Source organism: Pezoporus wallicus, unplaced genomic scaffold, assembly GCF_028554395.1.
Source record: "Pezoporus wallicus isolate ANWC-B61680 ecotype Strahan unplaced genomic scaffold, APGP_CSIRO_Pwel_v1 contig_818, whole genome shotgun sequence".
Lineage (NCBI taxonomy): Eukaryota > Metazoa > Chordata > Aves > Psittaciformes > Psittacidae > Pezoporus > Pezoporus wallicus.
This window is the reverse complement of record NW_026636248.1, coordinates 682,428-709,581: the sequence shown is the minus strand read 5'-3', so window position 1 is coordinate 709,581 and position 27,154 is coordinate 682,428. Positions and strand designations below refer to the sequence as shown.

Genomic DNA, 27,154 nt, shown 5'->3' with positions numbered 1-27,154 from the left:
AGGAATTCTTTCAGGGTTACTTCTCAGTATAACTGAGTAACAGATTATTTTGGTGGTGCCCTTTGTGTAATCAACACATGTTCTTGTCACTTTGTGCTTCAGAGGAAGTTAGAAGATATTTTCTTTTACTACCTCTCCCCATCCAGTTTCCTCATCCTTCTCTCTTTTACACGAGTACTTTTAAGTAGTGTAAATTGCAATCTTTCCAACCCTTCTTCATTTTAGGTTTTCCTTCTCATTCTCCCTCCCCTTATGATATTTTGCCTTCTCATCAGAGAATAGGCAGGAAATTATCCAGTGGCATTTTATATTCATGTTATCATTAGTCATTACTAGTTAATTTATGTATTTGTGCAAATTTATGTCTAAAGCAATTGTGCTTTAATCAGTTCATATGTACCTGCAAAAGTTAAGTTTCCAACAGCAAACTAAACAAAACTCATTCAGTGACCACTTACCATATTTACAGGCAAAGTCCAGTTGTGTGAGCGTACCTGGGTAAATGTACATGAATGCACATTTGTACAGAAAGCCACCATTCTAGTCATTTAAAAATTATCAGAAAAATGAACATTAAAAAAGTTTTTTATTAAAAAAAAAAAAAAAGCAGGATTCTACAACTTGAGGCCAGAACCTCAAGTGATACAAAGGCTGTGCTGGTTTACACCTGCAGTGGAGGTGGTCCAACTTGGAACCACAAACAATACACGTCAGATTTGCCCATCCGCAACCAGCACGTACAAGGGGGATGTCCTTTGCTTGCAAAGTCAAGCTTAAAGGGTGATGTTGCTGCTGATCCTATCTCAAAGCTCCACTACAGTTGTTGAAAACCAAAAAGTCTTGCCTTTACACTTCTTTATTTTTTAATGCTTTTTTACCTTGAGTGTGCTTCATTACAGCAAAGACAAGGGGAGTTAGAAGTGTTTGAGCACAGAACAAACTGATCACCATGTCATTCAAAAAGTGACCTAAACCTTTAAATGCCTTTTTGCATGCCATCATCATGAAAATGCACTACCTGTTTTGCGATACTATTTGAAACAAAGGAAAACCAGGAGTACCAGAACACAGCGCATTTGGGTCAGCAGGAGAGCAGTGAGTGCTGCAGCAGCAGCAGAAGCAGCAAGGGAAAAAAACCTCATTTATAACCAGTGACAACTAAAACCTATGAAGTTTTTAAAAGAATGTGATTGTTGTCAAAAGGAATTGGGTACAACAATGCTGCGTTCAGCTCTGGTTCCACTCAAAGCCGTGGCTGAGGGGCTCTGGGAAAGCTGCTGGAAGGCTGGTGGGCACAGACCAGCAAGAAAGTGAATTTTGCATACTGTACGGATCATCGCTCAGTTCAGGGCAGTCATATTGAATCTGTGATCAACCAATTGTGCTTCATGAAACCGTCAACCCTCATTTATGTCTAGCTGTTTTCTTCTGTCCTGCTGTAAACAAGCTCTGCTCTGAGCTGTCTCCCTACCCTTATCTACTTACGAAGATCACACAGACAGACCTCATCAGCAGCCTTAGAGTTAAAGTTAAAGTTACTGCTTCCAGACAGCAGTCCCCACGCAAGCTGGAAGTCAAAAAGAAGAGCAACTTTGGAATGACAGAGTTTTAGTTCCTTTTAGGAAATGCATACCTTAGATTCATACACATACTGGCATGTTATGTCTCTTTCATGAAATTAAATTAGGTGTTCCTAATATGAACAACTGTTTCTAACATCAGAAAACTAGCTCAGCAGATTCATCCATGGTTTTGTTTGTGGTTTGGTTGTTTTGGTGGTAGGTTGTTTTGTTGTTTTTTTTTTCCTTTGGTCTTTTTTTCTTTTTCCTTTGGGGCCTTGTTTGTATACAGCCAAAAGAGAAGTAGCTGGAATTATTGTCAATCTGGTACAGCTCCAAGAACCTAATAATGTCTGAAATGCTCTGAGGAGTGTAATGATGGTAAACAGGAACAGGTATGTTGGCTTCTGCTCTCATTTACTTCAGCAAGAGCATTAGTCTTTCAACATAAAGCAAAGCACAGTTTTCAAAGAATGATCCTGTAGCATAGAAAGGAATGGAGCCTTACTAAAAGCACATTCCTCTGTAAGCATACACACACAAATGCTCTAGTTGGTATTTACAGCATTTAATGTTTGCAACCAGCTGCTAAGTTCCTGTTAAGGCTTTCCTTTATGCAGTTGGAGCTGGAACCTTTTCCCTTCTCCTAGCCTATTAATTTTTCTATTTAAGGGATGGCAGCTAAAGAGAAACAGCTTGTAATTTGCACCTGTCTGCTTTAAGCACTCCATGTTAGATTTTGCATTGAGCAAACTCTTCACTGATAATGAGAACGACATTTAGTAGGGTCAAACATATTTTTTTGCTGACTCTGCAGCAATAAATAAATAAATGCCCTCTTCATTTAAGCCAGTTGTATCTAGAAAATGAGGCTAAAGCAAAATCCTTGTCAAAAAGAGCTCAGTGCGTAGGTGGAAGATGTAAACACCGGTGTCTAATTTAATATAATACTGGGCACAGCTAGGTGCCATTGAACCCATACACTGCCCACGCAGGAACATGCTGGAGAGCTTTTGCTTCTTCCTCTATAAAATTTAGAATTGTTTCAGAAAATGACCATGTGCAGAGAATCCTTCCAAATTTCTACCTACTGGGTTGCCACTCGAGGACTCCCTGGACACTTTGCTACCTGCAGGGTCAGGCCTATGAGAAAACTGTTCTCCAAGGATTCAAAAGAAATGCATGCTTCCCTCCTGATCCAGAGGTATGTGAGCATGGCTGTGCAGAGTTGCGCTAGCTAGAGTGTAAAGCAGTGAAGGAGTACATCAAGCAAATAACCCACATGTGATCTTTCAGCCTTACATAAACTACCTTAACATGTTTCCTTCTTGCTAGAAAACAAGCATGGCACCTTCAGTCAACTGTGGTATCATTTGCAATTGCATTGAAAGGGAAAAGGCATTTAACTAGCATATTAGTTTAGTTACTAAGAAGTAGTCTTTTTCTTGTTTGCTCTTAAAATAGAAAAGTCCCCCAAAAAACCCTCAAGCTACAGAGTTAATGACAAGAACAGAAATACTGGGGGTTAAAAAAAAAAAAAAGGAACTAAACCAAAGTAAAACACATACTTTATTAGAGAAAACATTGGTGATGCATCTAGATTTCATAAATTGTCCCCATTTGTACTTCCTGTTTAAACAATAACTAACATGATGATGGGTTAAATGAAGTTGAGATTGTCACAAACATGGCCTCACTAGTAATTAATGTAGTTTAATATGGTTGTTGGCACACATCTCACATGACAGATAATGTTCCAACATGTCACTGATAGGACCTTTCAGCACAGCTTTAGGAGATCTAGCAGGCATTGCCGAGGTTGGTTAGGTCAAAGGGTTGAACCATGTGTAATTCAGAACAGAGGAGGTCCCACGGTCAGTCCACAAAAACAATTACACTACTTATTTCACTCCATCCCTTGCCCGAAATTCACAAGCCTCACAGTTTCAGTGCAGTCAATCTCAGTCTGCCCTGGGGCTATGAGCCACATGAAAATATGTGGTGCTGTGTTTATAAATCTAATCAAAAATAGAAACAGTAGACAAGCACAATGAGGTTCTACTATGGATCATGGGAATTCTCTAAATTCTGAAGGCACTTTTGTTTAACTTCTGTGGGCCTTCTCCTTCCATTACATTGTCTGGTACTCTCGTTAATCATCCCCTTGACTTGTCAATGATAAAAAGGAGCCTACGCGTCTGCTGACTTCCCTCCCATCACACTACAAATAATATTATGAAATAGCAATGCTAGGAATAACCGCTTTAATTTTTCTTTTAAAGCATGGTTTTTCTTCACTTACCTCTTTCTCCATGCCAGCGTGCCCTTTCTCAGACCTGCAGCAGAAAATGCTTTCTCCTGCAACAAAGGAGAGGAAACACATCTGAATTTTCAGTCTGCACACAGTTAAGGTTTAACACACAGACTTGAACAGCATCAGCCTAGAAACCTGCTGGGATGGGGTGTCTTTTCCTGCTGCAGTACCTGCTCCTGCCTTGCCAAACAGCAAATGGAGGAGATACAGTGCTGCTCCTTCACCTTTTATGTTTTGAAAACAATTTTGCATCAGATCACATTAAAAGAACAGTTAACAAAAATAAACAAGAAAAACACAGCTTAAGCTCAGATGAAGTAACACCAAAGATGTGGGGTTTTGTGGCAGTAGCCCATAACTAGATGATTCCTACCCTCATGCAGTAACTGCTATACCAACACAGAGACTGCTGTGGAATACACCTAACCTGAAGATTGTAATACCAAACCTGCCAGACTTGGGAATACTTCTGTCATCCAGCATTTAAGTGGGTCCCACTTGTGCCTCATTCCCTGTACTGGGATTTCCATTAGAAGGATGGAAATTATCCTCTACTTTAAGTTTATAACCATTAAGCAAACATACAAGAACTTCAAAATTATTTATCACATCAGCAAAAATGTCTCTAATTTGTAGTAGGTACTATTACCTCCATGTGGGAAAAAAATTTATTAATTCTAAACAGCTAGACAAGTTGCCCCTGCACTCACTGAAATCAATAGCAAAACTCAATCTGACTCCATAGTTGCAAGACCTGAAACACAACAAATAGCAAGCTTCCTCCTTTGCCAACTTCTCCCTTATGCATTTATACAAACACACATTCAAATTATTTTGCAGAGCCTGAAAACCTAAACAAGGCTTTGAACAATTAAAAATATCCCTTCAGAGTCCCTCAGAAGCTTTAATTGACCTTTTGGGTCAGAAGATGCCCTGTACAAAGTACATGTTTGGCCCCAGTTGAGGAAACTCTCTCTCCTGAAGACACCAGGCAAAGAAGTGCTTAATTCTGAGTACGCATTTAAGTTTCATTGAAATCAACACAATGGACAGTGGACAGGGCCACAGATCCTCCACAGAAAAAGGCTGCATTGTCACTCTGGTTGTTCTGCAATGAATGAAGGGCTGAGCTTTTGCCCAGGCTTTTCTGATTCTGAGAGTCTGCTGACCTTTGCCATCACTCCTCAATTTCTTTGCCCTCCCTGGGGTGCCAAGGCAACTGCAGCAATGCCGGGGGCTGTAATTCTGGCAACTTCCAGTCCTCCTATGTCCAGCCTTGCCCAAACAGCTCTCGTACTGTAGCCTGCAGCTGTTGCAGAAACAGTGTCTAAACTCCTCTGCTTCATAGCACTTCATGATAATGAAACTAAAGCCCCACCAAGATCACACAGGTAGGCTCAGGTAATGTATGTAGTCACAGTATATCTCAGAAAACAACACCAGAGTATCAATTACAGAATCTGAGATTTATTTCCAGGCCAAGGTAGTATCTCCATCACTTTTCCAGCTGCTACTCTGATCTGATTGCACCTCCACTGAATGCAACAGGTAACTAGTTTTGATCCTGATGGCATGGCACATTCCTTGTTATGACTCAAATGGGAGCAGCAAAAAAGAACCTCTATGAACTAAAGCCAACAAAAGCTTGAAATGGCTCCTTTCCCTTTCAAAGTAGAACCACAAAAAGGTGTCAGCAGAAAGAACTTGTGAAGATGGAAATGGTGAATTTACAGCATACATCCATGGTCAACATCTGCTCATTGAAGAGAAGCCAAAGATGCAGTAATAAGGACTTTCAAAGCCACAGTAGTCCCAGGAATCCAAACATTAACAGGCAGACTTGGAGTGTCATCTTAAAGAATGTGATTGACCAAATTAGGGAAGCAAAGGCAAAGATATATAAATAATGAATTCAGAGGAGACATTAAAAACATTAGTGTCTTAACAGAGATTTTCTTAGAGTTCAAGAACTTCATTTTATTTGGGTTTTCTGCATAAATTTTTTGTTTGTTTGGGTGTGGGACACTTTGGTAGGTTTTATTAAATGAAGGTGCCTGACATTGCTTTTCCTCTTTCCTTTGTAATACTAACCAGGCAACACATTCAACACTGTGTTAACTGACGTTGACTATGGCCTTACTTAACCTCATCAGTCTATTTTATTTAGCTGGATAACAGCTGAATCATTAGCATTAAACTGGCTTGCAGTCTTGAAAGAGTACAGCAGAAAGTTCATGATTTTTCCATCAATCAAAACACAACATAAAAATCTATTTCAGAACCCACCAAATATTTTATTTTATACCCATCTCATGTAAAGTTTTGCATGATTTAGGGATGGACTTTAGTTTCTTCCAAGTACATTTGCAGTATAATGACAAAGCAAAGCAACCATGTAGAAGTTCTTAAACTGGATACTTTCTTTTTTTTCCATTTTATTCCTCTTGTGGGGAAAAAACCTAAGGAAGCTACATTAAATACACAAGATATTTGAATAGCTTTCTGTAATGAAAATAATCCAATTTTAATCAAAAAATTAATGAAATATAGAGATGCAACAAAAATAACTCTTATAACACCACAACTGTACGGACAGGCTCCTGTCACCAGTCGTGTCTGGAAGAGATCAAACCAGCACACTTTACCACTGGAGCAGGCCGAGGCACCTCTTTCTCATGCTACTTGATATTTTATGCTATATCAGGTACTGGAAATCACTTGGGCTGCATGCAGAGCTGGTATACAATAAGGGTCTTGCAAATGTAGCCATAAAATGTACTGCTCTTGCCACAGTGGCATGCAGAAGGAAAAAAATTGTTCCGTTTGAGCCATGTACTCAGCATTTCCTTAAAGGACTCCCAAATGTGCAGGCATCTTATCACAGGCCAAGGAGAGCAATGCTGGGCACACTTAAGGTGCTGGTGATTGCTGGCAGAGAAATAGCAGGTTCATGGCAGTAGTAGCAAAGCAACAGCCTGTCATCATAGTGGCTTCCCTCACTCCTTTCTCACCTTCACCTGGTACACAATTTATCACATGCTAAGAAGAAGTGCTGTGGGATCTCTGTGATACAATATTGGCAGAAACCACTGAGTAAATGATAGCCTAACAACCTACTTGTAATTCCCTTTGGACTTTCCCATAAATACCAGCTGGCTAGCATTGGTCTTGAAGAAGTATTTCTTCAGGGGAAAATTGCACCTCTGGTGAAAGGAATCCATCAGTCACATAAATTCAGCAGGACTGACCTTTGAAGCCACAAGTGCTGTGCTTATCCTTCTTTAATCACCAATTTTGGGACCAGGTCCTTCAAAGTAATCTCACATAATTTCTAGACTTTTATTATTTTTAATTTAGAAGTAAGGAGTTTACTGTAAATATGCTTTCATAAAGATCATTAATGCACAAAATTAACCTCACATTGACTTACTTTTCTTGATATGTTGTAGTGCTCCTAATAATTTTCTGTGTACTTGAAAAAGTAGATAGATCAACAACTTTTCTGTTGATAAACCTCAGTAGGCAGCCAAGCATCACTCAGCTGTTTACTCACCAACCTCCCCTCCAGTGAAATGGGGGAAAGAAATAACAGGGTAACTGGGCAAAAAATCATGAATTGAGATAAAGACAGTTTAATTATATTTTTTTTAAAAAGGAGGAAAAGAAGCAATAAAGCTGAACACAGGTTACAAGTGATGCAAAGTCAAACAATTGCTCACCACCAGCTGGTGCCCTGGCTGTCTCCAATGGCAGCCCTGGCCAACTGCCACCCATGCCTCTCAACCCCAGTTTCACTGCTGAGCACAATATTGTATGGTGAGATGTCCCTTCAATCAGTGGTCGTCAGCTGTCTTAACTTTGTCCCCTCACAACTTCTTGTGTACCCCCAGCCTACTCACTGGTGGGTGGGGTGAGAAACAGGAAAGGCTTCAATTCCGTGTGAGCACTTCTCAGAAGTAATGAAAACATCCCTGTGTTAACAATACGTCTATCACAAATTCAAAACATAGCCCTGTACAAGTTACTATGAGGAAATTTAACTCTATCTCGGCCAAAACCAGTACACTAGATAATGCCAGCAATCCCTGTAGAAGCAGCAAATGCCAAATTTTAATTTTGGTGGCCCTGTTCTAATATTCCCATTTCCCACCAAACGGAAAGCACCATACACAAACCCTCATCACATTGCTTTCAGAGCCTGGTTTATGAATGATCATCTCCTAATGAATTTCCAGGACTCATGTTTGAAAGTACTAGTATTTTTAGAGGTAAAGTCAGTACTGGAGGAAGAGCAAAGCCAGCCCCAGCCTGGAGAAAAGGCCTTCCAGAATAGGATGACAAGCTCCCGGTTTTGCCGGCCATCTTTTTCTTTGGCATGGCTGCCCACTAGAAGTTTTAGGAACAGCTCAGGTCAAGATGGTAACATAATCAAGGGACTGAGCACGATAAGGAAATAGCATTCCTTATGGTCACAGTAATGCCTAAATCTCTTTTTTCTCCAGTTTTCCACTTGTAAAACAGGCATAATAATATTCTGCATTTACCTGCATTACCAGCCATGGTGGATTTCTGCTGACCCCTCTGGATACAACGTCATCACCGCCATTGATGGTGGTGAGGAACCTCATCACCACCATTGTTCTTACTTCTCCCTTCCCATCTACATCCCAGTCCTTATCCAATACAAAAGGTTCTTCTCATTACAAAAAACTTTTGTGACTTACAATTCTTAAACAACACAGCCTCCACATTACAGTAGCTTGTCAATTAGAAGTACTGACCTGTACATGAAATCATAAAGAACATATCTCCTTTAAAGACAAAACTAGTGAATGATTTTTCTTGTGCAAAAACAATACTGTAAAATGTAAGGGGATACCATATGCAAAAGTAAATAAAAATCTGGACAGGTAGAAAATACCATCAGTAAACATGTCAGCAAAGATAATACATTTTGCCTGTGCACAATTTTGGCAACAACAGCTCCAACTTCCTTTAAAAGTGTGTCCAAGTTTTCTCCCCAGTTTATTTTCAGGGAGTAAGTAGTCCATTTTGTGACCATCCACTAGCCACAGATTTTAGCACTTTCTCATGAACTTCTACTATTCATTCTTTGGTTTCTACTACCACTACAAAGAAAAGACAACCAGTCAGAAATTATTTTTACTCTGCAGTTTAAGGAATGGGCCTATGATTATTGAAGCATAATTCTCCATGAAAGTTTCCCTGTAAATCTGTTGCAGATCAAGATTTCAAATGCATGCTTAAAATGTAATGTTAAAAGGTCTTGCCTCTGAATTAAGCAAGGATACACTGGAAAATACACATAAATGCATCTTGTAAAAGTAACACTTTCTGCATATATACCACTTCAGATATCAATCCTCTTGCTAATAAATCAGTAGAGTTTTCTTTCAGTCAGAGACAGAAATCATACCATATGACCAATCCCAGAAGAAATACTTCTAGTGGTTCAAAACATATTTCACTTGCCTCTGGCATGAGTTTCTGGATTAGTGTCATATACGTGTCAACATGAAACAACATAGGCTATTTGTTCATACATTCACATTACTCCTCCTTATGTTGTTCTGTCTGCCAGCTGACATTGACTATACGTATATATCAATATATTCAACCCAATGAGTGCATTCCTCTGTCAGGCCTTTGTTAACAAAGCATAACCAATGAGTACAGATGAAGGGAAACTGAAGTTGTGATACAAAATAGGGACTTAACAAAGCTGTTTGTATACTACTAATTAGAAATGGCATTGTGTAAAGGCATATTTTGACTAATCAAACAGAGCTGCAGTTTGGTTTTTAAGATCTGATTAGCTGATAAGACCCAGAGACACACAGCCTGAAGTCTGTGGTGGTTTCCATTAATTTTCAATCAATAACAGCTGGAAAATCATTCCTGCCATGGTTTAAACTATGTGTCCTTGGCCAGTGTAGCTAGCTGCAACAGTGCTCTTTTTTTCCAGCCAGAAAGTCAGCAGCGGGTATTCTGAGTCTTGGATTCAAATTCATAGAATGGGTTGGGTTGGAAGGACCTTATAAAAATCACCTAGTTACTATCCCCTGCCATGAGCAGGGACACCTTCCGCCAGACCACGTTGCTCAAAGCCCCGTCCAACTTGACCTTGAACATGCCCAGGGAGGGGGCATCCACAACTTCTTAGAGTAACCTGTCCCAGTCTCCCACAACCAGATCTCCCTTTGAAAGAAATATTAACAACATCTCATTTATTATATGTGCAAAACACCACCTCAAGACCTTCAGCAGGCAAAAGATAGTCAACCATGGCTTTAGCCAAATTCCTGAATTTTGGGATAGTCTAATAGGCCCAAAGCTGGTTGCTGTAAAAATGAGATGCCCTCTGCATGACTTCCGTATCATCCAATGAAATAGAAGTGTCAGCAGCAATCCCATGACATGCTTGCCTTGGTGACAAAGCAGCTTAATAATTTCCTACTCTCTGCCCACTTCTCTCCAGCCATTCATACCTGTCCCTGGGCTGAAGCTCACTTCAGTCTCATTGGGCTGATATTACTGTAGATTTAAACTGGGTTTAAAATACCTGACCCCAAAACACTTTCCTTTTTTATTATTTATCTTGAATCACTTCACTGGTTCTGCACATGGCTGTACCAACACATCTAGAGCACAAGGAACTCCAGCAAGGAAGAAAATCCCTAAGAGAGCTTTCCCATCAGAGAAAGCATCTCCTGAAACTCAACCCCATAATGAAGTTAGAGTTTACTGCCAGCCCCATAAACTAAGAATCTGAAAATATTTATGTTTCTTTATCATCAGAATGAAGCCGAAAACTGCACTGATTGATGTCAGGAGAGCTGAAACAGATTCTACTAGAACTTCTCTGTTACAATAGATACTGTTAATAAAAAAAAAGAGGAGGGGGGGAAATACTTCACCAAGGTGGCATGCAGCAATGACTTGGATTTAGAGTCACATTTAGAGGATTTAGAACCACAGAGTAGACATGCTACTGCAGTCCAGCCCTCCTGGATAGCACACAGCACATCTTCTCACTTGCCTGCTGCCAGGGGAAGAGCAGGGAAGCCCTGCGCTCTTCTCACCAACTCAGGTGCCACTAGCTGCACAAAACTGGTTGTTCTGACCGGGATTGGTGTAGTCTGGAATTAAGGTGACAGGAAATTTGCCTTTCTGTAAAGGGCAAGCAAAAGGCTTATGGATCAGAGGATTTTGAGGTTTTAATGGTGTACTGACATTTTGATAGCCTCTGTCAAAAGAGACAACTTCACTTGAGAAGCAGGTAAGCTGAGTCAGAAAATGCTTTTTCCCCAGTATCTCTTGCTTTGTTGAGTTTTGACTTTTGTGACTCTTCCTAGCTTGTGTCACACCCATAGTTCAATCTAAAAATGGCTTTTAATACTGTATTTTTCACTACTACAGAAAAAGGAGTTTGAAGAGCAACTCTATAAAGCATGTAGCAGTCATTTAAGATACAAGGTGACTGTCTATTTAGGATTTGGTTTGGACAATTACTACAATTGAAAAACATATTGCATAATAAATGGAAAAATAACTGAAAAGGAAGTCTAATTCATAGGTCTTAATTCTGATAAACACACACACACTTCTCCGTTGCATGAATTTCTTCATTGAATATAGCAGACTAATGTAGAAACCCACTCTCAACTGAGAACATTTGTAGTCACAGAACATGTAAAAATTTCTACAGAACTAAAAAGGTATGATTGCACTTCTTTTTTTTTCCTGATCCTTCATCCTTCCTTCATCTCTCCCACCCAAATACCAAATTAAGGACATAAGGAACTCATTCTAACATCGTTTTCAGCAGTTTCAGATTGGTATAATTTCACTGGCTTGAGAGAATTATTTCTCATTTAGTGAAGGTGAAAGCAGTTTCTGATACTTTCTGCACATTCTAAAAACTGAAAGCATTAAGTGGATAATACTGAGCGCTTTTCCATCAGAAATTTTAACATGATTCTTTCCTACCCTAGAAAGCAGGGGATTTCCTTCTGCAAACTAACAGCAGAATCAACACAGAGTTAAATAGGGTGTTGCTATAACACAAGATCATATGTGCTTTCTTGTTACCATCATTCATTCATGTTCATTTACTGACAAGGGGCTTAGCTATTTAGTTGAATAAAAAAAGTATAATGTACATAAAAAATTCTTATTAGTGGCTATTTGCTCCTCTTCTTGCTTATTAAGTGAAACCTATGCTGACCTGGTTTACCTACAATAGGAGTGGCAGATGGGTCCCTGACAACTCAGCAGACTAGTAATAACTTCCAGCTATTGATGAGCCATAAGTTTTTAAATCAGACTGATTTTGCACTTTTAACACTTCACACTTTCTTGAAGGTTATCTTCAAGGTGAAAAAGAAATGGGTCTGCCCTGTTATTTCTCAAGATCCATAAAAAACCCTAAAAATAACTGAGGTTTTGAAGAAGCTTCCAGAGCACTGGAGAGCTAGATTAGGAGACATTTTCATCGAGTGAGTGAAGCTGACTGATCTGTCACATGTATTTTTTCAGTTGGTTCTTGGGCATTTCAATTAATTAAGACCAAACAAAGCAAAACAAAACAGGATTCATCACAAGATGTTTATGCTGCAGTGAGCTGTGTGTGGGCAAGACACTCCTCAAGCAAAATCCAGCAGGACTCCATAAGATCCCAAAGGTGCTCCAAAATGGCATGACTGCAGGACTACGGGCTGAGACTAACATGCAAACCATCCTCTGGCTACCTGGTCAAACACAGTTGCTTCAGCTACTTGCAACAGATGAACATATTTCGGATGTTCTGCTTATATATATAAGAACAAAGAATGGGCATTATAAAGCTTGCCTCTAACTTTGAGAGCTTCTATTTTCCCTTGTACTAGACCCAGCATATCAGAGTCAGCAACAAATATCATGTGATTACTGGTCCTTGGTAGCACACTATAAACTTCCTAGCACTTTATTGCTGTCTTAAATACGTTGTTTAATGCCAGTAAACCAGACATATCCATGGTATTTGGTTGGAGATTCAGAAGTGCACACTTTTGGATGGAAGGAAAGTATGCCGAGTCTTAAAGGTGGTGGTTTTATGATGCTAACAGTGACGCTTCACTGTACTGACTCATTTTTTCCATCAGTCATTTACAACAGCAGTACAGGAAAACAATAGGACAGATCAGAACCAACAGTCCTCTTGATCTGCAAAAACAACAGGCATAATATATTTCAAGGGTTATTTTGTCCTCTAACAAGAATTATAATAGGTCTGTAGTCTTTAATGTTGAGTTCAAAGATGGGTTCACCTTAACAAAAAGATGTATCCAGATTCACTACACCACAAATTCCACAACAAAGCATAAGGAGACATTCAGTACGTTAAAAGCACTAACTTTTTTTTCTTTTTAACTCCCCTAACTCTCTCTCCCTCCCCACCCCAAGGAGAAAAGTCACAGAAAGGAAGTAAGTTTCAAGAATCAAAATATTCAACATGGACACAAAAAAACTTAGATTCAGCTGTTGGCTTTGCTTTGGGTTTATTGTGTAACATTGGACAAGTCTCCAAGCTGAACCACAAAGACTGGTGGACAGCATGGGCATACAAGCTAGGAAAGGCTGGATCAAGCTTGCCAGACCAAGGAACCTTTTCCAAGCCCTTAGAGTTCACCCTGTCTGAACTGGATTTTGGAAGCCACCAGGAAAGCATCCTTTCACGAAAGCCATTCCCTGCAGGCGGAACAGCTTTGGCAGTGCACGAAAGGATGCAACACTGTCCCAGGCGATGAGCTGCCTCATGCACTGTACCTGAGTGCACCTACTGTGCTCATAGGTTCTCTGTGCTAGGAAAAAAAGGGCATTTTTGGAAATTAAATTTGGGGTGAGGACAGAAATATTAATCATAAAATCATAGAATAGTTAGGGCTGGAAAGGACCTTAAGATCATCTAGTTCCAACCCCCCTGCCATGGGCAGGGACACCTCACACTAAACCATGTCACTCAAGGCTCTGTCCAACCTGGCCTTGAACACCGCCAGGGATGGAGCATTCACAACTTCCCTGGGCAACTCATTCCAATGCCTCACCACCCTTACAGTAAGGAACTTCCTCCTTATATCCAAACTAAACTTCCCCTGCTAAAGTTTTAACCCATTACCCCTTGTCCTGTCACTGCAGTCCCTAATGAGTTTCTGCAAGATACAGCCCTTGTTTCAGTTTCAACCAAGAGCAAGTCTGTATGTCGTTTTTCAAAAAGAAATCTCAACCTATATGCCGACATCTGGTTCAAGCTGACCAGGAACACTAAATCCCCTTCTCCTGAAAATATTCAAGGTAATTGCAGGAGTCTCAATGTGAAGTTTACACTTCATACCTCATTCATCAAGTAAGAAAGAGCTTCCTTTGGCACACAGACAACAGGAACAGGCTGCTTTCATATCAGGGTGTCAAATAATTTGCTTCAGCTTAGACCATGAAAGTTCAGCCTTGACACTGACAGGATGCCTTGAGAGCAGCTTTCTTCACACCGTCTGCAAATGGTGCTACTGAATACTTTCCAGCACTAAGCCCAGAGGCATAGTTTGTATCTTGACGTGCCCAAGTGAGAAAAATCAACTGCAGTGTCCAAAACCAACAGCACTACAGGTGCAGAAAGTTACTAAACACCTGCTTCATATAGCACAAAGATACTTGAAAGGGGCAGCAGCGGAAATTGAGAAATCACATGTGGGTGTGAAACAGGTTGCCATGATCATGGCTATAGAAGAATGAGGCCACGTGAAACCCAATCAGATAGGGCTATGTATCAGCAGTAAGTTTGCCTGTTCTTACATAAAGGAGTTGTAAGCAATAGGAAAACAGACAATATTAGCAGGGATCTTGTGCCAGGTCTTCAGCCTTCATAAGCTGTTATCCACACTTTTTAGTAGAGCTACATCAGCCTTCAAACTCCAAACATTGCAGGCTGTTGCTAGTGATAGTCCCAGGATGTTTGGAGTTATGGTATTTGTCTTCACAACTCACCATCACACATTAAAAAGCCCTGGTTTCCTGGAGATGCTTAACCCCTGCTTGTCGATCAGGAATGATGATTTGCTCTTGTTTTGCTTTGCTTGTGTACATGGGGTTTGCTTCCTATTGTCTTTACCTCAACTTATGATTTCTCTCGCTTTAACCCTTCCAATTCTCTTCCCCATCCCACTAGGAGAAAGTGAGTGGCTGTGTGGTGCTTAGTTGCTGGCTGGGGTTAAACCATAACAGGGCCCCAGAGCTGAAAACAATACTCCAGTTGTGGTCTCAGGAGAGCAAGGCAGAAGGGGAAAATCACCTTCCTCAATCTGCTGGTCACACTCCTGTTGATACAGCCCAGCATATGGTTGGTTTCTAGGCTGCAAGCACACACTGCTGGGTCATGATCATTTGTCATCAATCGACTTCCCCAGGTCTTTCCCCTCAGGGCTGCACTCAATCCATTCTTCCAACCAGCCTGTATTTGTGCTTGGGATTACCCCAACCCGTGTGCGGGACCTTGCACTTGTCTTTGTTGAACTTCATGAAGTTTGCACTGGCCCACCTCTCAAGCCTGCCAAGGCCCATCTGGATGTCATCCTTTCCCTCCAGTGTGTCTGCCTCTCCATACAGCTTGGCAACATTGGTAAGTTGGCTAAAGATGCACTCAATCCCATTGTGCATGTCATCAACTAAGACGTTAAACACCAGTCCCAACACCATCCCCTGAGGAACGCTACTCATTACTTGTAGATGTCGTGTCGCGTCTCTCCTTCTTTTTCCTGTTTCCATGTAACAGCATCTTAACTCTGATACTAAGAGCACTGTGATGTGTGCTTACAGTTATATTTAAGTAGTTTTAGATATAAAAGTTAAATAAAACCAAAGTAAAGATGACTGATAAAGATCTTCCTCTTTTCATCTGTATTGCTGCCATTAATACAGTAAGTTGCTTCTTAAATACTAGCCAAACAATTCAGACTCATTTGGGAGCTAGTCAAACTTGTGCTCCTGGCTTTCCAGTAAAAATTGTCACAAGCTACAAGACTCAAATCTTCTCAGCTCCTCCCACCACCTCTTGTCCATCATTATCCCAGATTAATGCCTGTGCCTCCTTTGTTCTGCACCAGCCTTTGCTGACAGTTCTGCAGAAAAGTATTTTGCTGTACCACATGTTGAGAAATGCATGCCAGCAACCATTCTTCTCATTTAAATTACCATAGAGGAGTCACATCATGCTGTTTTCGCCGGATCATTTGTGCAATGTCAGGTAAGGCAGGATGTGACTCAGCCATGACTCTGTTCATAAGTAGGACTCTTTGAAATCTTCAGGTTTCAGTTCACATCAGGAATTATTGGGACCAGCGGTCAAAGGAAAGTGAACCAAGACAAATTTCATGACAACTGCTGTAAATCTTGGTTTTCTACCATGCCTCCACATGTATGCCTTCTTCAAAAGACATTAATCCCCCAGTCCTCTGAGAGGGAAAGGAGGATAGGAAAAATTATGTTTCCTCTATTTTCTTCCTTAGTCATTTTCACAGGAGAAATCTCTTTCCTCCAGCTACAGGCTGCTTAACATTAGGAAGGAATTGGTCTGTAGGCAGTACCTAGAGCAACTCAGCCAGATCATGTTTCCTCTTTCCCTTTTGGTGGAGATAGCTTAGAAACCACTTTCTCAAGGACCATGCCTTAGCTTCCACCTTTGCTTTGAGAGAAATTCTGGTCCTTTGCCTAAGGAAACTCAGGATCTCCTGTGTTCTGAAAGATGGCTTGAGGCGTTAGACTTTCAAAACCACTGCAGACCTATGAAACCACAGAGAACTTTGCTTAAAGTTCCTAATCTCAGTGATACACACACACTCAAGTCCTGACCAAGTACATGGAAGGTTACATCTCTAATACATCTGAAAATTTAGTGTGAAGCCTTAAGATACATGTGTTCACATACCTTTAGATTAGAAAGTAACTTTTTCCTGGTAGCTGAATGAATTCACAGCCTCTCTTAGTGTGGTGAACGTGAATTAATTTCATAGCGCTAAGTTTCATAGAATTAAACTGATTCTAGCATTGCTTGCATATGGCATGCCAGACATTGCCGCATTTTAATCCTCTGCTGTTCATGGAAATAAAGAGCATACGCCTTTATCAATTCCACTAACCCAAGCTAATCTTTGAATGGAATAGTTGTCATTAAGAGACAATATCTATATCCAAAATAAGCAAGTGGATCCATTTCTACTCCATATATTGTTTTAGCTTAGCGGCTCCCTCCCACTAGTTTTCTTTAGATCAACGTGACTCAGAAATGCCTCCGCAAGTACAGTTCTCCCATGCAGACCTACATGCACAAGCAGATACCCTAGAAGATATAAGCGATCCAAAGAGGGGATAGAATGATCAGAGAGGGGAGAAATATTTGAAAAGTCAGAAGAAGATAACAACCTTTTAGGACAGTTCCCACAATTTTGGCAGGTAAACGTGTCTGATATGAGCTCTTCAGTCACGCACAGATAGATGACACATTTGTGTGTGGGCAGAGGATGAAATTGGGTGTGGACTGCGTGCCTGTGCAATGGGTACAGTGATAGGTCTAACTCAGCACTAGCAGCACTGAGTCATCTGTTCAGAGTTCCTCACCATTCCCTTTATGACATGGAAAAATCCTGGCTGGATTGCCTGAAATTTTATCCTCACTGACTGGGGCCCATTCTGAGAGAAATGTCAGTGTCACAGCAGGGTTTCCACATACTCAGAAACCCTCCCCAGAATCCATTGGTTAACACAAAAAGGGATTATATATTCTTACTACAACACTGAGCACTCAGAACAGTTATTTTGTCTCATTCATCCTCTTACAGAATGAGTATAGGTGAAAATATAAAGGCTTTGTAAGTATCTGAAGGATTACTTGAAAGATTGAGCTCAGAAGCAATTGGAAAACCAAAGCATCTAAAAGTATGGAAGTGTGCAGAAAGAAAGCAATATCTAACTTTGTGCAATGATTGCTACAATCAGTGAAGATACTTTGCTTACAGTGATCAAACAGCTCTATATTCTGAAATCATGCTCAGCATCAGTTTCACATTATCTTTTGTGCATCTTTTCTACACAACTTGGTAAATTATCTACATGCCGGTGAACATGAAAGCATGATTTCAGACAGGTACTCCCTTATCCTCAAAACAGAAACAAAACTGTGGCCAATTTTAACAGCCTGAGCCAAAGAAAACCTCAGGAAATCTTATGAAGTGACAATGTCACAGAATAACACTATAAGGAAGACAGCTGATGTTGCTTTACTTCTCATACCATCAGGCAGACTATGGTATATACCTGGTCCAAATAAATATTCCTGATGTAGCAAGGAAGGAACAAAAATGTTGTTACTGCATAATTTCCAGATGTAGGTCTTGACCACTTGACACAGGAAGTCAAGTGTGAAGCAGTATAGAAGAATAATGAACTGCAGCAGAATTATATTACCCACACCACTAACAACGGGGTTGGGGGGGGGGGGGAAGGTGTTGCTTGTTAGAATAGGTGTTGCTTTCTACTCTCCCCCCAGCAGATTAAGCATGTATGTTCCACAGCAAGACAGATTGGAGGGGGTGAGCAACAGGAGCAGTGGCTAAAAGGAGAGTAGGGACTAGTCCCCTCTAGCCAAGGAGCAACTGACTAAATGTGCCAAGAGCAGGGCTCTAGGCTGGCCATCAAACAGCTTTCTGTCCACTCCTCCTGCTGTCCCTCAGAAGCAGCTTCTGCATCAGTAAAATATTTCATATCTGATTCCCTATACAATACTGGTGTCCAGCTCCTCTTGACATCTGGCTTTGTAGTAATCTCAATCGGTAATCAAGAGAACGGTTTGTCTGTTGAAGAAAGTGCGCAAAACGCTGGGTAACCCAGGGCTACACACCAACAAGATCTGCATTTGCTTGTCTTGTACTTCAAGAGCAGATGGCATTCAATATACTGAAGGGGGTAAGTCAAATGTTAAGACAAAATACTTTCTAGGAGAAGGCAAAGTTGAAAACCACTTGTCAAAGTATGCCACAAAACCAAACAATTTAACATATCAAAAAAGAATAGGATAACTGTATGGCTAGGAATGTTCTCATGTGTTACATTAAAATATTTCTAAAAATAATTACAGAAATGGTGAAACAAATTTTCTGTTAGAGCTTAGTGAGAATGACAGAATATCTCCTTCCTGCTTAATACAAGTTTTCTTTTTCTTTTCTCTGAAACAACTGGAGACCACCACCATCAGGAGACAGGGAATTGGACTGGAGGAACTCTCTGAATCTAACATAATCACAGTTTCTATTCTCCCTAAAAAGCATGATCAAATGATTAATAAAGAGAGTGTGCCATAACTGAGACATAGGCTGATCCCAGAAAGTGAGTCAAACCTGAAAGTTCACCAGCACAGATTGTCATATCAATATCAAAGATCAATTTGGTCAGAAGGTTCCCGAAACAGAAGTCAGGGTGAATGACTAAAATCTGGGTAGACAAGATCCTGCAGCAGCCATCAGATAAAATCAGTTAAAAATGCAGTTTGTCATGGAAGTCAGCCAACTAGCTGCATGTCCCAACAATGGCACCCCCAAAAATGCAAACAGCAGCTGCATGTAAATAGAGAATTCAGTTCTTCCCATACACCCTGGTTGCTTCTTATTAGTATCAAGCAAACACATATTACCATTGTTTGTAGAGATCTGACAACAGCAGCCCAAGCAATGTCTCAGGGTTTCCTTGTGCCCCCCAGGCTCTCTGTGTCCTCCACTGTCTTTACACAGCAGCTGGACCATAAACTTACTGCAAAGAGAGCTGCCTGTTGTTCTGTTTGCAAAAAATGTGAGTGACAACAGCAATAGGAAAAATAAATACAAATGGTATTACATACACATGCAAACATCCCCATGTTTGGGGGTATTCAGCCATAAGGTAAATACCAAAATTTTTCTTGACACCTAGATATTTATAAAATCAAAGAGACCTACAAATAGAATAAAAAAAAACAACAAACAAACAAAACCCACAAACCCAACACTTATCCTTGCCAAGACCTTCTCCCAGAGTGGACAGCCCCAGGGGCCAAGATCTCAGCTCTGCTCCAAGCTGCAGCGGTACCTTCACAATGGGGAATTCCCAAAACAGAAAAGATACCCCAGAGCCACAAAACCAACAGATTTGGCTCCCGTGCAAGACTTCCTCTAGCTGTCAAGGCAAGAAGTGTGTCATGGTTGAAAAACCCTCTGTGTTCTGGCTACTCCCCACTGGAGATATAGTGGGCTGAGACAAGAGGATCTTGAGGGCTCTGCTGAGCATCCCTGGCCTGAGATCAGAAACATGCATCCAGCCCCATCTCATCCACTCCAGTGGCATCCAGAACTGCATGATATTGCAGACAAGGTCTTTTATCAGTCTCTATAAGCCTTCTACCACCTTTTAGGCAGTAATGCTTTTATGGCATTACTCATTAATAGTTCACCTGTTGCTTTGCTGGATGAACTCCTCCTTGCCACCATTCCCCTCCCATCAGAGCCATACCTGTGGAAGATATCATTTGTTTTCAAGGTGCAAGAAAAATCCTTTTAGGGCCGGCACCTTGCTGGAGGTCATAAATATGCAAATTGAAGCATTAAACAAGTCACTGTATCACTAATGTTGTATTTGCAAATGATGGGTTAAGCCCTCAGGAGGGGAGGTTTTACCTGTTGATGTAAGAGTGAGTAGAGATGTTATTTGCAAACTATTCTTGACCAGTATAAGCCTAGGTTTTAAAAAGTCCCGTGTGGTTAAACAATGACTCATGGCTGATCCCTATCTTGCCTGTCAACATTCACCGTTGCTTTATATCTGTATCATTGCTACAGCACAGCAGAAGACCATGAAAAGGGGCGGAAATAAAAAGCATTCATTTACAACGCATCACCAGTCACTCAGTTTCTGTGCAAAACAGAAAATACTGAGGTAGTGAATATTTAATGGCTTCTTGGAATAAAATTTAAAAAGAATTCAAGTCTTGAGTTTTTACCACCTGCAAAAGAAGAACTAATTAGAGGAGCACAAGCAGAACATTAAAAAGGTCTTTCAGAAACCTCCATTGGGTTCATTTTCATCCAAGTCTATTCAAAACAGTTCATGTATACTTAAATGCACATGCCTACACATGTGTATAAAAATACAGTGCAGCATCCCTCTATGGTGGCCTCCTTTGAAATATAGCATAATTATGAAATCATTCAAGACAGTTGAGAAACAGACCCAGCCTTACCTTCCTAATTGCCAGCTTCTCTTCACCCTTTGAAACTGAATCCTCATTTCTGTCTCTATGGTGACAATGACGTCCAGGTCCCCTTGATGAGAAGGCTGCTGGCACACGTCAGGTGCCAGAGCACATCAGCACCACAAGCCTCTCCAGCTCCTCTGTGGGACACTATGCTTTTCTCCAAAACTGCATCTAAGAAATGATAAGATAAAGAAAACGGTGTTAGACCACCATTCCATGCCTAAAGAGAAGGAAACTGGGTCTAAATACAGGGTCTAAAAGCTTTTTTTATTTTTCTCTTCCATAATAATTGCTGCTACTCCAGAAATCAATGTGATGGCACTGCTATCAAAGAGCGTATCTGGATAACTTACACGGAATGAAATAATTACAGGTAATTTCTCCCAGAGGGTTTGACAATGAGAAGATGTTTGCATCATAAAGTAGAAGTAGCTGATAAGCAGCATGATTAAAACCTCCTACAATGTCCATCCACCTGCACATGGAACCAGCAGTGACAGAAAGATATTTCTTGGCTCCTGGTTAGTGGAGAGAGGAGCAGGAGGGAAGATTTTTATCAAGTGCTCAGTAAGGAACAGCAGGTGGGACCTGTAAAGGTGCACCTTTCCCTCCTTCGGAAAGACACATTGAGTCACTGGGGTTACAAAACACCAGCTATTATATATAGTCCTAGTTATTTTTTTATGATGTATATATCTAGCTGTTGTATAATGCCAAAACGCACCTCCATTGTAACATGCATTCTTGTAGCAGCTTATAGGCACAGCAGAAGATGTGCAGCCCTCACTAGTGCTTTCCCTCTGGTTTCCTGAATCAGGGGAGATGTGCTAGGGTAACAGATTTGACTTTCTGCCACAGTCCACTGCCAGCACAAGTTGATACTGCACACCCTGTAGATGCTCTAGATTGTCTGTTTTTTACTGACCTTTCATGAGTTTGCAGGTGAAGGTGTCTGGTACAGTTTTGCATCACTGCAAGGAGAAGAAATGAAGTCCCTTAGTGCTTGTAGCAGCAGGTCTTGCCCGAAGAATTTAACTGTGTGTGATACACCACTGCAATCAGTTCCCTTGTGATTCCTCTCCTATAAAGTCACATGCTCAGTGAAATAAAGACAGAGATTTGTTCTGCATTTCCCTTAAGTTTCCACATCCTTTTTCACTAGTCAGCCAAAATATATATAACCCATCATTTTAAGATGAAGGTTTTAATATCCAAGCAGACATTAAGTACAATTCAGAAAAGGCATAATAACAACAGTATATTACCAAAACTTGCATTGCTTTAAATACATGTTAAAAATCTAGCCACAGACTGGGTTACTGATGCGCCATACCTACTGCATGGAGATTTTTTTTCCTGTGTTCTTTTCTTGATCCTTATTCATCTCTTTTCTAACACTTGGGCTGTAAATGCTTGGTGCTCTATGTCCTGCCCTTCTCATGCTGGGTTCCTGGCCTTCACCTGAAGCCTTAGATGTTACAAAAAAAAAGCAGTTTGAGAGGAAACACAAAAATATCTAAAACGAGACAGTAGTACAGGACTTAGTCATGTGTATAACCCCTGAGAAGTGAGGACTGCACCCAAATGATGCAATGCCTCAGTCTACATAGTTGGTAACACAGAGATCATCTTTTCATCCAGAGATAGTTTTCTCTGTTTTTTTTTCTCCTCACAGGAGCACCAGCTATAGGTGCACAGCAGAAGCCAATAGATTTGCCTTTAAAAAACCACAACAGAAGCACAGATGAAGAACTGAGTCTCCTAGTTCATACATAATTAATTTTTATTTCATGGCAAAGTGATACAGAAAATATCCCTCAGACAAACCACAGGATGCAGAAGTCACCAGATTAAGAAGGTGTCATGGTTTAAACCATGGATGGAGTTGATTTTCTTCATAGTAGCCGGCAAAATACTGTGTTTTGGCTTTAGTCTAAAAATAATGCTGATAACACACCAATGTTGTATGTCCTAATCTCAGCAGAGTTGCACAGGTGTGCAAGTTCCTTTCCATCAAGAACTTACAGCCAGCCCCAACAAGGCAACCAGGAGAAACAGACCAGCAAAGGTGATGCTGACAAGCCCATAAGTCAACAAGCATTGGAAACACACAGGAATCAGAGATGTAATTTAAAGCAATCCTTCTCCAGTCTTCATAGATGTCTAACAGCGAAAGTTGGCCACAGCGTGCAGCAGCATCAAGGTGACAGTCCCCAGATTAACTCCGTGGTAAAACCAGGTTACAGTCAAGGTCAGAGTATCACAGAGATCAGTCTCCAAGGTTTAGCCTGTAGCTCACATGAAATTTTAACAAGAAAAGCACAATCAGAAGAGGAACAGGCTTTAAAATAACTAACATAAAAGATAAATAAAAGCTTCTCTCAGAACATAGGACCATTGAATGGTTTGGTTGGAAGGAACCTTAAACATCATCTAGTTCCAACTCCCCCCCGCTCCAAGTAGCTCAAACTCCCATCCAACCTGGCCTTGAACACTTCTAGGATTGGTCACCACCATTTCTCTGGGCAACCCTGTTCCAGCGCCTCACCACCCTCACAGTAGAGGAATTCTTCATTACATCTGATCTAAATCCACCCTCTTCCAGTTTAAAGTCATTATCCCTTGTCCTATCCCTACCTGTGCTTCTAAAAAGCCCCTTTCAGATTTCTCAAACAATAGCTTTGATTACAATAATTTTGGATCTGGTAACAACCACCGACATGTGTGCATGAACACCATAAAAGCAAAACGAAATTTAAAGGGGTCTTCTATCTAAGCTTATTGAGGCTACAAAGTGATCTTTCAAAGAGATTGTTTTCTTCCTACCCCACACCATGCAGGATCCCATCAACCTTGTAAGTACAGCACATATACCCTTCTCACTCTATATCCATCTATTATATTTCACAATCATTTAACATTATGTTAGTTACATTTCATCTATCCAAGGAATATACATCTCAGAACAATAATACATGTGGTAGGCATTTCACATCTCATGCTACAACCAATTACAGCTTCAAGAGTTAATTTTTCTTTCTGTGGCCATACCTGTTGGGACAAAGAGTGTGACTTTTAGGATTTTCTCATCTAGGGGAAAAAAAAAAGAGTCACCAACCTCCCTTTCCCTCAAAACCCCCTTCCCTCCCCACCCCTCAATAAAGGAGGTAGGAAAAAGAGAAGGGAATCCCTGTTGCTACTGAGCCAGATCAGGGTGAGGTTTTTACAGAACAAGTTCTCTGGCATTTTGCTGTTTTCATGTTTTTAAACTTCTAATGGCAACTGTTTAACACATTTTTAATTGGAAATGCACAATAATAACTAAAATAGGAGGTTTTCATATAAAAAAAAGCTATAATTATGTCTTTTGCTTTGTTTGACAAAGCTATGATTTTTACCAAAACACATGACCAGCCCTCGGGTGGTCTATTCATAGCAAACAATGTATTGTCCTGGGCACACAAGAAGAAAGAAAAGATGTTTTTTAATTGAGCCTCAGACTTCATTTACTTAACTTTTATGGAAACTACCAGTAATAACTCGTAGAGGGCACACCATTATTTCTTCTTTCATCAACTCTACATGATCAAATGCTACTACTATCAGCAGCTTTTTTCTCATGTACTCAGTTATGTTCACCACTGGGACACTACAATCCTCTTTGTATAAGGGTTAAAAAGCCAGAGGGATGAGATGGTTTCTTCACTACATCTGACAAAGAAATACCCAAAATCCATTGCCAGGTTTACCAAGAGATTTCTTTCTTGAAGTTTACTTTTAATTCTTAAGCCACAGATGGCATGGTTGCTTTACTCCTTACCCCACGAACCCAAATAAAGCACAAAAAAAGATGGCAAACTACTTTCCTGAGACTAGGTAAAAAAAGCCATCTCTACAATCAGAAAACAGTACTTTTTTTCCTTGATAGCTTTGAGATTAGACATAATATCATGAAACTAGTGAGTGATTTTTGACCATTCTCAGAGTCAAAAATCTTTGGAAGTGCCCATCCAAAGTTGCTGAGACCAGCCTGGCACAAAGTCACTTCAAAGCTGTTAACTGAAAATGGAATTTCCATAACAGGAGTGTCTGAAGACATCTGCTGTTGAGGTTACCAGTTTGAGGAAATTCTGTTCATTTATGCTGGATTGGCCATATCTGTTGAGCAGAAAACTGGTCAAGAGAGACAAACAGGGGGTCTCTGGGCATGGGACTTTTTAGTGAATAGTCCGTTTCTATGGAATGTAAGAACAAAGTGAGATGGAGCAAGTGGGCATGCCAAGCGGAGCAGCTTTCCAAGCAGGCCACCACCTGTTTGCTCTGCTTCTCTGGAGACTCCACCAGCTCCTAGGATCACTTTAAAACCATTCCCATGTTCTCCAGCTGCCCCCATCTTTACACTCACAAACCATATTGTGCAACTGTTGCATCACCCACCTGAACAGAACAATTGCCGGTCATGTCTCCCTTGAGCAGAAAGCAAGTTGGTTCTGTCCATCTCATCCAAAAGCCATGCTCTCCTCAGTTTGAGTCTGCAGAACCAGGACACCCAAGACAGCCTGTTTATCCTACCTGCAGCAGCATATATCCACTGTGAAGCACCCACTCCAGCAATGCTTGTGTATTTCTGCCTTGAAAATAAGTTTGCTCACTCTGTACACCTGCCAGCACACCATGTAACCAGCATGCAACCAATATAGACATTCAGAGACTCTGGGACTCAAGCCTTAACTCAAATTCGTAGTCAATCTGACAGAATTGATAGCCCACAGCTTCCAGCATCATGATCACTGTAGTTGTTCACCAACGGTTTCATACCTGCCAAGTGTGCCTACATTTCACAGAATAAACTGAGAACAAGCACATGTAGCCACACAATTGTGCCTGCCCCTTAAGGATTCTCAGATGTAACACATTTTCCCATTTACATTTTCCCATTCCATTAACGTTATTGAAGAAACATTTCATTTTCAGTTGTATTTTCAGAAGGCTAACAAGGGGCTCATGAATACATCAAAGCAAAGTCATATTATTCATTTACACAAATGTTTCTGATTATTTTTTTCTCCGACCACTCAGACAACACTTTATTAAAAAGCTAGAAGAAAAATCTAGTGTTTTTCAGAACCACCTCTCATAACCCTAGGTCCTGGTTTATTTCCACATTTGCAGAACATCCACAGGATGTGAAATGAAGGCACAGGTACTAGCTCTCCACAAACCTGGAGTGTCCCAGAAAACCACCTTCCAGCTGAGAGGGAACTGTCTCCAGCAAATACAATAAGCTATGAAAACAGTGGGAAGTGTACTATTCTACACGCATTGAAAATATGCTCCCTTAAGAGTCTTGCACAAACTACACCTTTGGTTGACTTCTGAATAGAGTCTCCAGGTGGTTAAAGGGCTGATATTGCATTATTTATGGTGACTGAAACGCCATAGTAGTGCTTAACAATAGAATTTACACAAAGTCACTTGATGGAAAGAAATACAGGGTGGGGAGAGGAGGTTGTTTACAAAACAAGTTACAGTAATAAAGCTGCTAGGCTGAGCCAAGAGACCTCTTAGTAAATCATTTATTCCACAGTTTGACAATATTTACAAAGGTTTTTACATGAATTATTTACTCAAGCTTTTATAACTTGTAACGTACTGTACACAAAACAGCAAAAACACATTAGAGCTACAAACCTGGGAACATACAGTTATGCAGTGACAGATGGTGGAAAGGCTTCTGACAAAGGGAAGTTTACAGCTAACACAAGCAACAGCCTTTTCTATCTGTCATCAATAAAGGGATGAGGACTAGCAGGAAAATGTGATTCAAGGAAACAAGACAATTTTTCAAAAGCTACATTCTTTGTGATTGCTGGATTTGGTTATTTAAAAATAAGTCTTTTGTTTTGAGTGTCTAATTCTAAGAATTGCCATTTCAGTGAGTTACCACCCACC

At 40.5% G+C, this 27,154-nt stretch overlaps 1 protein-coding gene across 1 annotated transcript in view; it reads right to left on the bottom strand.

The window, feature by feature from the left end:
• LOC130593815 (uncharacterized) overlaps nt 1-21,341 on the bottom strand; it is an 80,439-nt gene extending 59,098 nt beyond the window's left edge. Inside the window, exons 1-2 of the mRNA XM_057399237.1 lie at nt 21,188-21,341; nt 3,862-3,917 (exon numbers count right to left, since the gene is read on the bottom strand). Coding sequence (XP_057255220.1) covers nt 3,862-3,873 — 12 coding nt within the window. The 5' untranslated portion in view covers nt 3,874-3,917; nt 21,188-21,341. The remainder of the gene's footprint in view (nt 1-3,861; nt 3,918-21,187) is intronic.
• Nucleotides 21,342-27,154: the final 5,813 nt, after the last annotated feature.